The 13,661-nt window shown below is 50.7% G+C and overlaps 1 protein-coding gene across 1 annotated transcript in view; it reads right to left on the bottom strand.

Annotated features, from left to right (window-relative positions):
* The window catches only part of LOC147583536 (uncharacterized), a 101,924-nt gene extending 89,505 nt beyond the window's left edge, over positions 1-12,419 (bottom strand). The window contains exons 1-2 of the mRNA XM_086682487.1: positions 12,360-12,419; positions 11,845-12,298 (exon numbers count right to left, since the gene is read on the bottom strand). Coding sequence (XP_086538613.1) covers positions 11,845-12,298; positions 12,360-12,419 — 514 coding nt within the window. The remainder of the gene's footprint in view (positions 1-11,844; positions 12,299-12,359) is intronic.
* Between the last annotated feature and the right edge of the window lie 1,242 nt (positions 12,420-13,661).

Here is a 13,661-nt window from a genome sequence, read left to right as displayed (position 1 = left end):
CGTGGAGGGTTTTTCATTATGGTTGTTGTCTGTTTACAAACTTGTCTTTTGAAGAACTCCCCCTCAAATACACCATGTACACAAACACACCTGCTGGAAGGGGGTCCTGTACTGTCTGTGAGATTTGGATGTACTTGACTCTTCCCACGGCCGGCAGTGAATATGTGATCCCAGAGTGATCTGTCAGAGCACCACTCGGCCTGGCCAACGTGATTGGTGCAGGGACCGGCATGCTATCCGAGACCAATCACAGACCTCTCTAAGGTTTCTTCCAACCTTGTGGAGAACTACAGCTGTCCCACTCTCTGGGGTCTACAAGTTAAGGACATGCTGCATTAGGGCTGCCAGCCCAGGCAAAAAGCCTATCTTAAAATTAGGATGAGAGGGCTCCTGCGTGGCTCTGTGGGTTAAGCATTTGACTCGGACTCAGGTCATGATCTCGCAGTTCTCAGGTTCAAGGCCTGTATGCGGCTCTGGGCTGGCAGTTGGGAGCCTGGAGCCTGCTTCCGATTCTGTATCTCCCTCTCTCTCTCTGCCCTTCCCCTGCTCATGCGCGCTCTCTCTCTCTCTCTCTCTCTCTCTCTCTCTCTCTCTCTCTCTGTCACACACACACACACACACACACACACACACACACACAAATAAATAAACATTAAAAAAAGTTTGTTTTTAAATTAAGATGAAGGAAGCACACAAAATCTAGAGATGGAGAAATGGGGCTCTGAGAATACCTGTTGAGACCCAGCGATGTCTGAAGGTCAGTGACGTGGTCCACTGAATCTCTCTCTTTGCCCAAAGCTATCTACACATTCATTGCAATCCCAATCAAAATTGCACCAGCATTCTTCTCGAAACTAGAACAAGCAATCCTGAAATTCATATGGAACCACAAAAGGCCCCAAATAGCCAAAGTAATTTTGAAGACGACGACCAAAGCAGGAGGCATCAAAATCCCAGACTTTAGCCTCTACTACAAAGCTGTCATCATTAAGACAGCATGGTATTGGCACAAAAACAGACACATAGAACAATGGAATAGAACAGAAACCCCAGAACTAGACTCACAAACGGATGGCCAACTAATCTTTGATGAAGCAGGAAAGAATATCCAATGGAAAAAAGACAGTCTCTTTAACAAATGGTGCTGGGAGAACTGGACAGCAACATGCAGAAGATTGAAACTAGACCACTTTCTCACACCATTCACAAAAATAAATTCAAAATGGATAAAGGACCTGAATGTGAGACAGGAAACCATCAAACCCTAGAGGAGAAAGCAGGAAAAGACCTCTCTGACCTCAGCCGTAGCAATTTCTTACTTGACACATCCCCAAAGACAAGGGAATTAAAAGCAAAAGTGAACTACTGGGACCTTATGAAGATAAAAAGCTTCTGCACAGCAAAGGAAACAATCAACAAAACTAAAAGGCAACCAACGGAATGGGAAAAGATATTTGCAAATGACATATCGGACAAAGGGCTAGTATCCAAAATCTATAAAGAGCTCACCAAACTCCACACCCGAAAAACAAATAATCCAGTGAAGAAACGGGCAGGAAACATGAATTGACACTTCTCTAAAGAAGACATCCGGATGGCCAACAGGCACATGAAAAGATGCTCAACATCGCTCCTCATCAGGGAAATACAAATCAAAACCACACTCAGATATCACCTCACGCCAGTCAGAGTGGCTAAAATGAACAAATCAGGAGACTATAGATGCTGGCAAGGATGTGGAGAAACGGGAAGCCTTTTGCACTGTTGGTGGGAATGCAAATTGGTGCAGCCACTCTGGAAAACAGTGTGGAGGTTCCTCAGAAAATTAAAAACAGACCTACCCTATGACCCAGCAATAGCACTGCTAGGAATTTACCCAAGGGATACAGGAGTGCTGATGCATAGGGGCACTTGTACCCCAATGTTTATAGCAGCACTCTCAACAATAGCCAAATTATGGAAAGAGCCTAAATGTCCATCAACTGATGAATGGATAAAGAAATTGTGGTTTACATACACAATGGACTACTACGTGGCAATGAGAAAGGATGAAATATGGCCCTTTGTAGCAACATGGATGGAACTGGAGAGTGTGATGCTAAGTGAAATAAGCCATACAGAGAAAGACAGATACCATATGGTTTCACTCTTATGTGGAGCCTGAGAAACTTAACAGAAACCCATGGGGGAGGGGAAGGAAAAAAAAAAAAGAGGTTAGAGTGGAAGAGAGCCAAAGCATAAGAGACTCTTAAAAACTGAGAACAAACTGAGGGTTGATGGGGGGTGAGAGGGAGGGGAGGGTGGGTGATGGGTATTGAGGAGGGCAGCTTTTGGGATGAGCACTGGGTGTTGTATGGAAACCAATTTGACAATAAACTTCATATATTGAAAAAAAAAAGATTTCTTTCACTGGAACGTAAAAGATCCTGACACAGTCCAGGCATATAGCAAGATGCGGGCAGAATGGAAACCAGAGAGCAGGAGATAAGGATCAAAGCAGGTTTGAATTTGGTTGTGTTTGTTGGTCACCAAAGGTTAGGGTGATCAGTTACATCATTCTCTGTAGGTTTGCCATGAGATCATTCAAGCTCCTTAGGAGACGCCAAGCTTTTTCCTAGCACTGGCTTCTCAAAATAGAATGGACTTTGTAGAAGGAAATGCTCAGATACAGAGAGGACGCCCTCTTTGATGGACACCCTTCAGCAAATATAATCACGGGATTTGCAAAGCTGTTACCAAGACTCTTGTGGATGCTAAGGGACTCCCCCTCCTTACAGGGTTGGTCAGCTTGATTTTGTGGGATCAAGAGAAAGGCAATGTGCTCCAACTCTGCACACTTCTGAAGGTTCTCTCCCCTGGTGAACATTCCTAGAGGTGGTTCTAGAACACTGTAGCCCCTAACAGTTCTCAGCCTGTTTTGCCCTTTCCTGCTTGGAAATCAGCTTACTTGTACCAGCTCCCCTAAAGAGAAGGGAAGCTCAGAAGAGTTAGAATCTCCTGTCCTTCAGCCCCAAGAAAGATGGCAGCGAGGTGCATGGAGACGTTAGGGGGGGCCACACTCAAGAGCCTCCCTTGTCCTCACCTCCTGTCTCCAGGATTAACACAAGCTGTTAGGATCTCACATTACCAGCAGGCTGTCACTGCAGTGAGGATCTCAAATGGCTCCAACCCAAGTCACAGATTGGGACACAGAGTCTCTGTCCTTACAAAGAAAAAGAAGAAAAGCCACCGCGCCCCTAAACTTGTCTTGGAGCAGTAACGCTTTGATGAAGCCTAGTCTGACCATGTGCCTCACTAGAGTTCCACGGACAAAGGCAGGTTTGTAGCAGAGTATCACAACACGACACTAGGGGAGACAAGGTGTGTGTATTTTGTTTGTTGTTGCTGCTGCCCTTGGAACTGTGCCAGTGGTTTTACAAGCGGTATTTCATTTACTGTACATGGCAATCCAAGGAATGAGATAGTAACACCACCACTTTCTGTGGAAGGAGGGAGAGGATATGTACTTTGCCCAAGGTCACACCATTGGTACGAGGCAGAGCCCATGAGTTTGGACCCAAATCTACGGGACCTCCAAGTCCATGCTCTAGTCTCTGCCTCAGACCCTGACAGGTGGGTGCCATGTAACCACAGTGGGCAGAAGAACCCCCTGCCCCTGGGGTTCATCCAACAAGAAATGCCTTCCTTATCAGAGGCATGTGTGAGCTCACTGGGGTACGTTGCCCATATCACAGCTATGTGCCCCCCTAAAGGAAATATGCAGATACATTATCTAGGGTTAGGGAGGCTAACCATCAATAAGCAGGCACATGGCTTAAACCACCCCTCCCCACCCCATAACAAAACCGCAGGCTGAAGAAAACACTGAGAGAGGAAGCACAAGAAAACAATTGCGTCGACTCTCCCCTTCTCTTCAACAGCTAGCTTGTCACAAGGTTACAAACAATGATGTTCTATCAAGATCAAAGCAAAGTCAGGCAAGAATAATCAAAACTCTCATGAAAAATATTCAAAATATGGACTGTTTATTAATGGTAAGTTTCATCCTCAACATACATCATGCTTTGATGTTAGCTAATGATCGTGTGACATCACCGTGCTTACCAACAAATTTTAAAATAATACTTACTGCACCTTCAGCTCAGCTTAAAATTCGTTTTGATGTATGCCTTATAATGTACCTAATAACTGTTCACCGGTACACGCACATACTTATTAGTACAACAAATGTGTATGGATTAGGGTACATACTAAAAAACATGTTAAAACATGTATCCAAAAAGCTTCATAAATAAGACAGTGGAAATCACCAACTATGCGCTATAAACCAAATTCCCAAGGATTTGCCATCTATTTGGGGCACATAGTTTGGGTGCTTCTCAAACAATGTGCATTCATGCTACCTAGGGGCCTTGATAAAATGCAGATTCTATTTCACTAAGTCTGTGGCAGGGCATGAGATTCTTCTGCTCAAGCTCCCAGGTCATGAAAATGAGGCTGCTCCACAGGACACACTCTGAGTAGTAAGTTCCTAAAAGAACTATGATGGTAACTTTTAAGTGTCCACTTGACTGGGCCACAGGGTGCCCAAATATTTGGTCAAAGGTCATTCTGGATGCATCTGAGAATGTGCGTTTGCATAAGATGACCATTGACAGTCAAGAGACTGAGTACATTGTGCTCCATCATTCGGGTGGGCCTTGTCTAATCAGTTGAAGGCATGTACAGACCAAAAGGCTGACCCTCTCTTGAGTAAAAGGGAATTTTCCTGCCTGACAGCCTTCAAACTGGGGTGTCAGTTCTGCTGATTTCAGATTTCCTAATGGCAAGTGCACATAATGTATCTCTATCTCTCTCTCTATATGTATATGTATATATCTAGATATAGGTAGATATACATATAGATATTGATATCTCCTATAGGTCCTGTTTCTCTGGGGAACCCTAATACATGTACCTCACTAAAGAAACTATACTTTTCCTTGATATCACTTGTCCCAGTTCAGAACAATCAGGTTGAAACATTGCCATTTTAACCGTCAAAGATGATTGAATATTAACAATTTCATAAGGTTCCATTTAGTGTCAATTTCTTTCAAGCTTTACTTGTGTGTTACTTGTCTCGAGCCATTTGAGTGTTAGTTCTTTGAGTGCAGGGATTGTGTCTGTACTGTCACTATTATAGCTCTCAAAACAGTGCTAGGTATGCCATAGGTGCTCAATAAATACCTATTAAATGAATATGTGAATGGGTGAATGAATGAATGAATGAATAAAGAGTGAATAAAAGAGATACTTTCTTTTGTAAACTGGGATGTCAGAAACCAGAATTCCTCTGTGCCAGATGCTGCTCTAGGCACTGTGGACAGTAATGTAAAGAGACACATAATCAAGTAGCAAACCAGGAAATTAATAAGTTAATTTTAGGCTGTAATGTGAAATGAAGCAAGTAACACCAAGCGATGGGCTGGAGTGGGTGGGGGTGGGGGGGAGGCTGCGGTAACTGAGCCTGCGTCTTCAGGGATGGCTTCTCAGAGAAGGCGACACTGGAGCGGAGACCTCAATGGCGAGGAAGCCAGCATGTGAGGTCTGATGGAAGAGAATTCGAGCCAAGCCAATACAACAGCTCCAAGGTAGCAATGAGCTTGGCATAGTTGAGGAACAAAAAGAGAATACGGCGTTCCATCACTTTCCAATTACAGTGAGCAAATAAAAGACCCCAACATTCCCAAACAGAGCTCAGAACCTCCTCATCTTGCTTCAAAGCTTCCAGGAGTCCCGAGGTCTAAACTGTGTTCTGACATTTAAACACTTGACTAGGATTCCAGAGCATTTCCTCTTGTATCAGAAGCATCTTTTAGTCTTTCAAGAACGCACGGGTTGTGGGAAGGAGGTAACTTTCTGGAGCGGTGGTTACACAGGTACAGGCAAAGCTCCTCAAACCACACTTAAACTTAAAATGTGTGCCTTTTATCGTGTAACGTATGCCCCACTGAAGGTGACTGCTAAAATGCAAGGACTCCATTGCCCAAAGAGAAGTAACCTGCCATGAAGAAAGACATAGAGAGACTACTCCATGGGCAACGAGATGTGCCTGCAAGGGTTTCTCCAAGCTGGGGAGCTGGTGAAAGCCAGAAGGTAACCACAGACATGCGGGATAAAGGGGAAGCAGGAAGAAGAGAGAAGAGGCCAAAGAAGGGAAGACATTTATCATCTGAGGCCACTTCTTTAAAAGAGACTCCCAAAAAATAAAAATAAAAAAAATAAATAGAAGGGACTCCAGCTCGTCTGAAGCATGTTTGAAAAGCACCCGGGACACTGTGCTGTGTAATGTGCCACTTGGATTTCTGATTCCGTTTGAAGGTGGGCAAAACAATGGCATGTGTTCCCTCCTGGCCTCAAGTGTATGGAGCTTCATACAGGCATTCCTGCCCCCAAGGTCATTTCTCATCAATGCCTCCTCAAAGGGCACTGGCCCTGCCAGGGGCAGATGCAGGAAACACTCCTGGTCTTGATCTTCCAGCGGCTCCTTGAACCGGCCTCCCTGCATGTGTTGCCATTTGCAGAACCGTAAGCACTTCTTTGTGATCTGAAAGCATGTAAGTCCTGCACGTGTCCGCTCAAAGGCCATGCAGCCTAGTGGTCAAGGACCTGTGCTCTGGCCTCAGACTGTCCGGGTTGGAAGCCTGACTCCTCCACTCCCCAGGGCCTTGTTCATCCTCACGGAAAGCAATCTGTGCCTCTTCAAAGGCACAATGTCCTAAGGCCTGCCTCAGTGGGGCAGGACCTGAAATTAAAGGAGAATTTATACCCAAGCTCACAGCAAAATAGCAGGCTGGACAAGGGTTCTTTAATATCACCCAGGCCAACACTTTGCAAGGCATTCAATGTGGCCATACCTGGGTCTTCTCTCCTATTCTGAACCTGTCACCCTCCGCTGCTTAACCTTGAAGGACTTAGGAGCCTTGACCAATGTCACACAGCTAAAAACATATAACAGAGCCAGAGCTAGGTACCGAGTTTCAGACTACAACATTTACCCCTTTGGCAGGTCAGGGGTAGAAAATGCCAATAATAAGGGTGATGGCAAAGGGGTAAAAGTTGCTGAGCAGTGACCATAAAGAGGTCCTGTGCTAAGGGCCTCCCAAGCCCAGTCTCAGTGAAACCCTCACACAAGCCTACGACATAGGGATCACCATGGTCGCAATTTACAGACAAGAACCTAAAACTCAGAGAGGTGAAGTCACTTTCCCAAGGCCACACAACTCTTAAGTGGCCAGGCTGGATGGAATCTCCGGCCATCTGACTTGAGGTCGGCCTGACTGCGTCTCCAGGCACTGCAGGGACCAGCACCAAGGGAACTGGGTGGGGGTGGAGACGGAGGAGAACCTGAGAGCTTCCTAAAGAGGGAAGTCACCCCCGGGAGGCAACCAACAGCTTCCCTGGGAAAATGCATGTCGGGTGTTGTCAGTTCTACCAATTTCTCAAGAGAAGTCAGAAATTGGGATTTCTATGTGAAATCTCCTTGGTTCTAAGTTGGGTTTCAAACACAATACATGACAGACACTGAAGAAATTTTACAGCCCAGAGGCAGTAAGCCTTGACTGGATCCGAGTTTGGAAGCCCAAGCTCCAGAGGACATTTCTGGCTTGACCAGGAGAATGTTACCGTGATTGGCTATTTGATGGTATTAGAGTTTCTGTCCTTCTTCTTGAGTGTGATCCTGGCATTGTGTTGTGTGGGAGAATGTCCTTGTTCTCAGGCGATCCACGCTGAAGTATTTAGGGAGAAAGGGAGAGGGCAAATGAAAATACAGAGTGGGTGCTAAAGCAGATATGACAAGATACTCATAATTGCGTGGCCTAGATTAGTAACTCTCAACTGGGGGTGATTCTACCCCCAGATGACATGTGGCTATGACTGAGGACATTTTTTTTTTAACTCACAGCTGGGTTGTAAGGGGGGTGCTACTGGCACCTAGTGGGGGGAGTCGAAGCAGGCTGCCAGACACCCTACGATGCACAGAACAGCCCCCCACAACCGAGAATGGGCCGGCCCCAATGGCAGTCGTACCGGGAGTGAAAAACCCTAAAGACATTTTTATCCTTCTTTCAAGTTTTGTCTTTTGTATGTGTAAAATGTTTCACAGTAAAAAAAGAGAGAGAGAGAGAGAAACTTAAAAATAAGAATACATAAATAGTGGTGCCTGGGTGGCTCAGTTGGTTGGGCCTCTGACTTCAGCCTAGGTCATGATCTCTCCGTTCCCGGGTTCGAGCCCTGTGTTGGGCTCCGTGCTGCCAGCTCAGAGCCTGGAGCCTGTTTCAGATTCTGTGTCTCCCTCTGTCTCTCCCTCTGCCCCTCCCCTGCTCATGCTCTGTCTCTCTCTCTCTCTCTCAAAAATAAACATACATTAAAAAAAAATACATATATAGCAATACCTTGCAGACCAAACCAGTAACCACAGCTGGTTACCCTGGGTAACCACAGCCAGCCACTGTTTGCAGTCACTTGTTCCGATACATGGTGGCAGAATATAAGGCTGCTGTGGCTGATGGATGGGGGTCTCTGAATATCTTCCTGTATCATGGGCAAGACCCCCGCATGCCCATGGATTCCACAGGTCCTGGAATTAGCAACTTTCCCGTTTTCAAGTCCCAGTCAGCCCAAAAAGGAGCAGCCGACAAGCCCATGATTCTGGGTCTGAAAACTGACATCACGAAGGCCTCTTCTGGGATACCACAATTGCACGGGTCACGAGGAGCAGTTGGTGACGTGGGGCTGCTTTCCGATGAAATGAGAATGAACCCTTCATCTCAGTGACCCGCACAGCCAGCCCAAGACAAAATAAATTAAGAGGCTGTGGCCGAGATGGTAATTTCACCCGGAAGCTCTCAGGTAGCTGGGTGTATGCCACCCGGGTACCCCTGACCTGTGGCTGGGACTTGAAATGGTTAATTGCATACACAGGGCACCATGCATTTCAACTGTCTTGGGGGCAGCCCCCAGCACCACAAATACACAAATACACAAAGCAGAAATATGTGCAGAAAACACACAACCAAATGCAAATAAGAGAGTGGCATTGGATTAATGCATCAAATTCCAAGACTGTAAAATAGTCCCAAACTCAAGAACACTCTTCCTTAAACATGAAGGCCACTTTTGAGGAGCCATTCAGGGAGGCTGCCACATGCGGATTTCTGGGGCTCATCCCAGACCTTTGCTGACCCGGAATCTTTCCCTTTCTGGACAGAACACAAGAATATGCATTCTAGGAAGCTGCCCACCCCCACCCAATATTCACTCAAACTGAAAACACACTTGAAATCAGGGGGCTGGGGACTGCAGTTTTATAACTAACTGGGTGACCTTGGAGAAGCCACCCAACCTGAGCCATGATTTTGTCATCTATAAGTGGGAACTAATAGCACCTGTCTCCTAAGGTGGTCATGCACACTAAAGGAGTGTTTACACACACATGCACTCAAGTACACACACACACACACACCCCTCTAGTGCAGTGCCTGGCAAATGTTCTTTCCTTTTCAGTAATAGTAACTGGCCACACACTGGAAAGCCTAGAGAGCTTTACAGAAGTACAAAGACTCAGCAACCCTAGAGATTGTGATCTAAATTGCCTAGGGCCGGCCCCTAGCAAAAGGGTTGTTTTGTTTTGTTTTTTAAAGCACTCCAGGTGGTCCTAAACAGCAGCTGGGGTTGAAAACTACACCTGGGAAACTGCCAATAAAAATCAACCATCCTTTCTCTTCAAGAGAATGTACTTCCATGGCATTCTGGAATTTCCAAACTGTGTACCCGGAGAGACTTGTGTCCAGGCTCTTTCAGAGGTGTGCATGCCCCGATATTCAACACCCTACCAGGGCTTTGGTGGTCCCTGAAGAAGTGGCTGCAACCAACTAAGCCGGGGGGATTCTTTCTCCAGACAGAGCTGCAAGGTGGCAAGACAGGAATAAGATTCCCTCCTGAGCCCTGAGGTCTGCGGTGGAGCTCTGTCTCAACAGGAATACCCAGATCACGCAGAGCCTGAAGATCACACATCGCCTTCCCCCTCTGCAGGCCAAAGGGAGCCGCCCACCCTTAGCTCAGCTCCCACCTTCCCACCTCCCCTTCTCCTGCCTTTCCTACCCTCCTTCACCCCCCACCCAAACACCCAGGAGGGCTCCTGGAAGCGCTGGTTTGCAAGGGAAAGGCTCAGTGGATACTTCAGCAGAGGAATTAATACGAAATGGCAAGGCAGCCTACCTATCCCTGGGGGACTCTCTCCCTACCAAGGCGACACCCATCGTCCTGCCTCCATATTCTTCCTTCGCCTTAACACAGACCCCAGGAACCTACAGGGACTGGCAGGGACTGTGGGGAAGTGAAACTCCTGCCTGTGGGGCTGGCGACAGGGCATCTTGGAGGTGCAGGAGGTGGGCGGGGCCAGCGCGTTACTCTCTCACTTGGTCAGAGTTTCCTGAATCCTCTCCAAGCTAACTTTTGTGCTTCAAGACCCCAAAATCCACCCACACCTCCCTGCTGACCCAAACCAAGAGGAATTTCCTCACCTCTTGCCCCAAATCCCTACCCTCTGGGGGGGAAAAATCATCGGATACTTTGCGTATAAATAGAAAATAATTACTAGTGAGGTGATCATATTCCTTCGCGTATGTTGGGTGGGTCTCTTTGTTCACATTTTTTAGACAGACGCACCGAGCTCCTGCATCCACAGGAGCACACATGGGCCCCCGCCGGAGGTGTGGGGAGGGTGTGTGTCTGTGTGTAGGGGTGTGGGGGGACACATGGCAACCCCGTTGCCCACACTCGGCAAGATCCAGCTAGCTAGGGCCCAGCCATCCAGCTGTTCCAAGACCGCCAGTCTCTCTCCAACCCAGCCCGCCCAGACCTCCTGCCAACCCTGGCCTGCATCGCGTCTGGGGGCCGCTTCCCGGTGGCTGCCCTCTCTGCCTCCAAAGTTACTGGGTTGTGCGAATCAATTTAGACACTTTTTAAAAGGCAAAAAGAAAATCGCTCCATTAATCCCCAAATGCCTTCTCCCATCTGCTGCAACTCGCCATCACTAGGACTTGCATAATGAAAGTTGACGGAAAGTTGAGGAATCAGTGGGGTAGGAGGGTGGCTCCCGCCCTTGGAGTCCTCGCCAACCCCTGCAAGGGGCGCAGCTCGGGGCGGAGGCCCTGGCCCCCAGCAGGGAGAAATGGCGACAGCGGAAAGCGGGCAGGGGTCCTGGTGGCTGGAAGGCAACCAAGGTCCCAATTTCAGGAACCTAACAGCTCAGGGAGAGAGAGAAGAGGCCGCTCCAGGCAAGGCTTTTGTTCTCGCCCTCCCCTCTCTCTCTCCACGTCCCTCGCTTCTTTTTCGCGACCTTTACGAGTTGCAGGCTGCACACACTGCTACCCTCCCTCACACGTGCCGCCCTTCCTTTTCAGGCCGCCTGCCCTGTTTACCTAGAAGCTGGCATCTGGAATCCGAGAGGTAGACCCTTCGCCAAAACCCAAGACTCCGGGGCCCTGAGCTCCCGGCCTGTGTGTGTCTCAGATCCGCTTGAATCCTAGGTGGGAAAGGGCAGCGAGACGGTGAGGGGTGGTGCAGAGACCACCCCCTACATACACACACGCGCTCAAGTCCACACCTGTGCGGAGCCTAGCGCCCTTCTCCGCGCGTGGAGCCGAAATTGGCTGCTCAGGCGATCTCCGCCAGCGGAGATGGGGGCTGGGGGGGTGGGGGGAGCGCCATTGCCCAAGGAAAGGTGGAGAGGTAAGAGGAGGGAGAGCGGCGCCTGGAGGGGAGGCGACGGAGTTGGGTGGAGGGGAGGCAGCCTACCTGGACTTGGCTTCCTTTGCCTCCGTGCGCTTTCTCCAGCCCCAGCTTGGTGAGGATGCCTACAAGCGTGACGGCCAGCACCCCGCACATGATGTAAAGGATCCGGTTGGTCTTGTCCTTCGTGGGGGTGGTGCAGGGGGCCGTCCTTGCGCCCGGGGGGCTTGCGGGTGTTGAGCCACAGCGGAATGTCCGAGTTGGTGCAGGTGCTCTGGTTCAGTCGCCGCTTCTTAAAATGTGCAGCAGAACCGCAAGTCACAAGTCCCTCAGCAGAAGATGAAGTCGCCCGAGGAACAATTGAATGGCTGGTCCCACTGGTCCCTGATACCGAAGTAGCCGCGGCAGAAGTTCGGCGTGGGCGCTCGGGTAGGGGACGCGTCCCAGACCCCCGCGCCCTCGCTGGCCTCTTCCGAGGCGGCCCCCAGAGCGGCTGCACGCCCTCCTCCCCGCGCCAGCACTACCTCGCAGCCCAGCTGAGCCAGCTGCCCGTGCCCCGCTCGCTCCTGCGCCGGGCACACGCGGGCGCACAGCTCGGTGAGGAAGCTGCCGAGGAGCAGCCGGAGGACGCTACGAATCATGTCTCCCAGCCTGGGCTCGGCCGGCCGCCTGCCTCTCCAGGCGCGGCGGAAGCTGCCGAGGCTGTTGCCGGGGGCTGCGAGCCGCCTCCAGCCGCACAGGCAGGGAGAGGCGCGGGGCTCTCGCTGGTGGGCGGCCCGGCGCTGGGCTCAGCCCGCGTTCGCCTCCCCGGCGCCAAGCGCAGCGCGCCTAAGGGGAGGGGCCAGGCGGGGAGGAGCGCGCCTGGCCGGGCTGGGGGAGGACGAGTGGGGGCAAGCGCTGGGTGCACTTCCGGCCCCCTACAGGGAGAGGCGGAGGCCGGAGAGCAGCGGAGAGTGGGTCGGTCCGTGCCTCGACTAGGCCGGCGGCTCCGGACTAGCCGCCCTGCGCCCGCTCTCAGGATCCCTCTCAGCTCTCCAGCTTGCTAAGTCCCCAGGAGAGAGCCAAGCAACGCTTTTGGTATGAAGAGAGGGCAGGAGGAAAGGCGGAGGGGGGAGGGGGAAACGAGGGGTGGAAAGGTCGCGAGCTCCCGAGAGGCGGGGGCGGGGAAGAGGTGAGTCGGCAGGGCTGGCGGGAGCGAGTTGAGGGGCGGGGGTGCAGAGCTGAGCTAGGCTAGCGGGCGGGGAGGCGGGAGCGTCGACAGCCTCTGGGGCTGAAGGCACCGCTCGGGTTTCCAGCAGGTGGAGGATGGCTGCGGGACCTCTCGCGCCCTCTCTGGGAGGGAGGCGCGGCTCAGACCTGTTCCGGGCGAAGAGGCGGCTCAGCCCCTGGCTTTTTCAGGCGTGAGTGCGCAGGAGCTGCGGTTCGAATCTGCCCTCCAGGGAAGGGGGGATTCACAGGGGCTAGGTAGGGACAGACTAAGTGGCTTCCACTCCAAGGCAAACTGAGACACAGTCTGATCAGGATCGCCCCTCCATGGTGCCCGGGCCGTCTCGCCCTTCCCTTCCCCGACTGAGCCCTCTAGCCAGGCGCGCGTCCGGGGTGGTTCTACTCCCTGGGACTTGCCTAGGACCAAGACTGAGCTGGGAAGGCGCGGTGGCAAGCCACTGGCCCCAGGGTAAGGACCCCCGGGAGAGGGCCCTGGGAGGAACTGAAGTCAAAGAAGCCCAGGGGGTAGGAAGAGGCAGCAGACCAGGCCCAGGCAGGGGCACATCCCAAGTTCCTGAAGGTCTTTCCTTGGGACTCTCCCAGGCCCCAGGACCTGCCACTTGCGTCCTTCTAAGACCTCGCGGGGGCCTTCCCTGCGTTCTACAGGAGGGCACACC

The sequence above is a fragment of the Puma concolor genome, chromosome A2 (assembly GCF_028749965.1).
Source record: "Puma concolor isolate L17-30 chromosome A2, mPumCon1.1.hap2, whole genome shotgun sequence".
In the NCBI taxonomy this organism is placed as follows: domain Eukaryota; kingdom Metazoa; phylum Chordata; class Mammalia; order Carnivora; family Felidae; genus Puma; species Puma concolor.
This window is presented reverse-complemented; position numbering and strand designations above follow the sequence as displayed.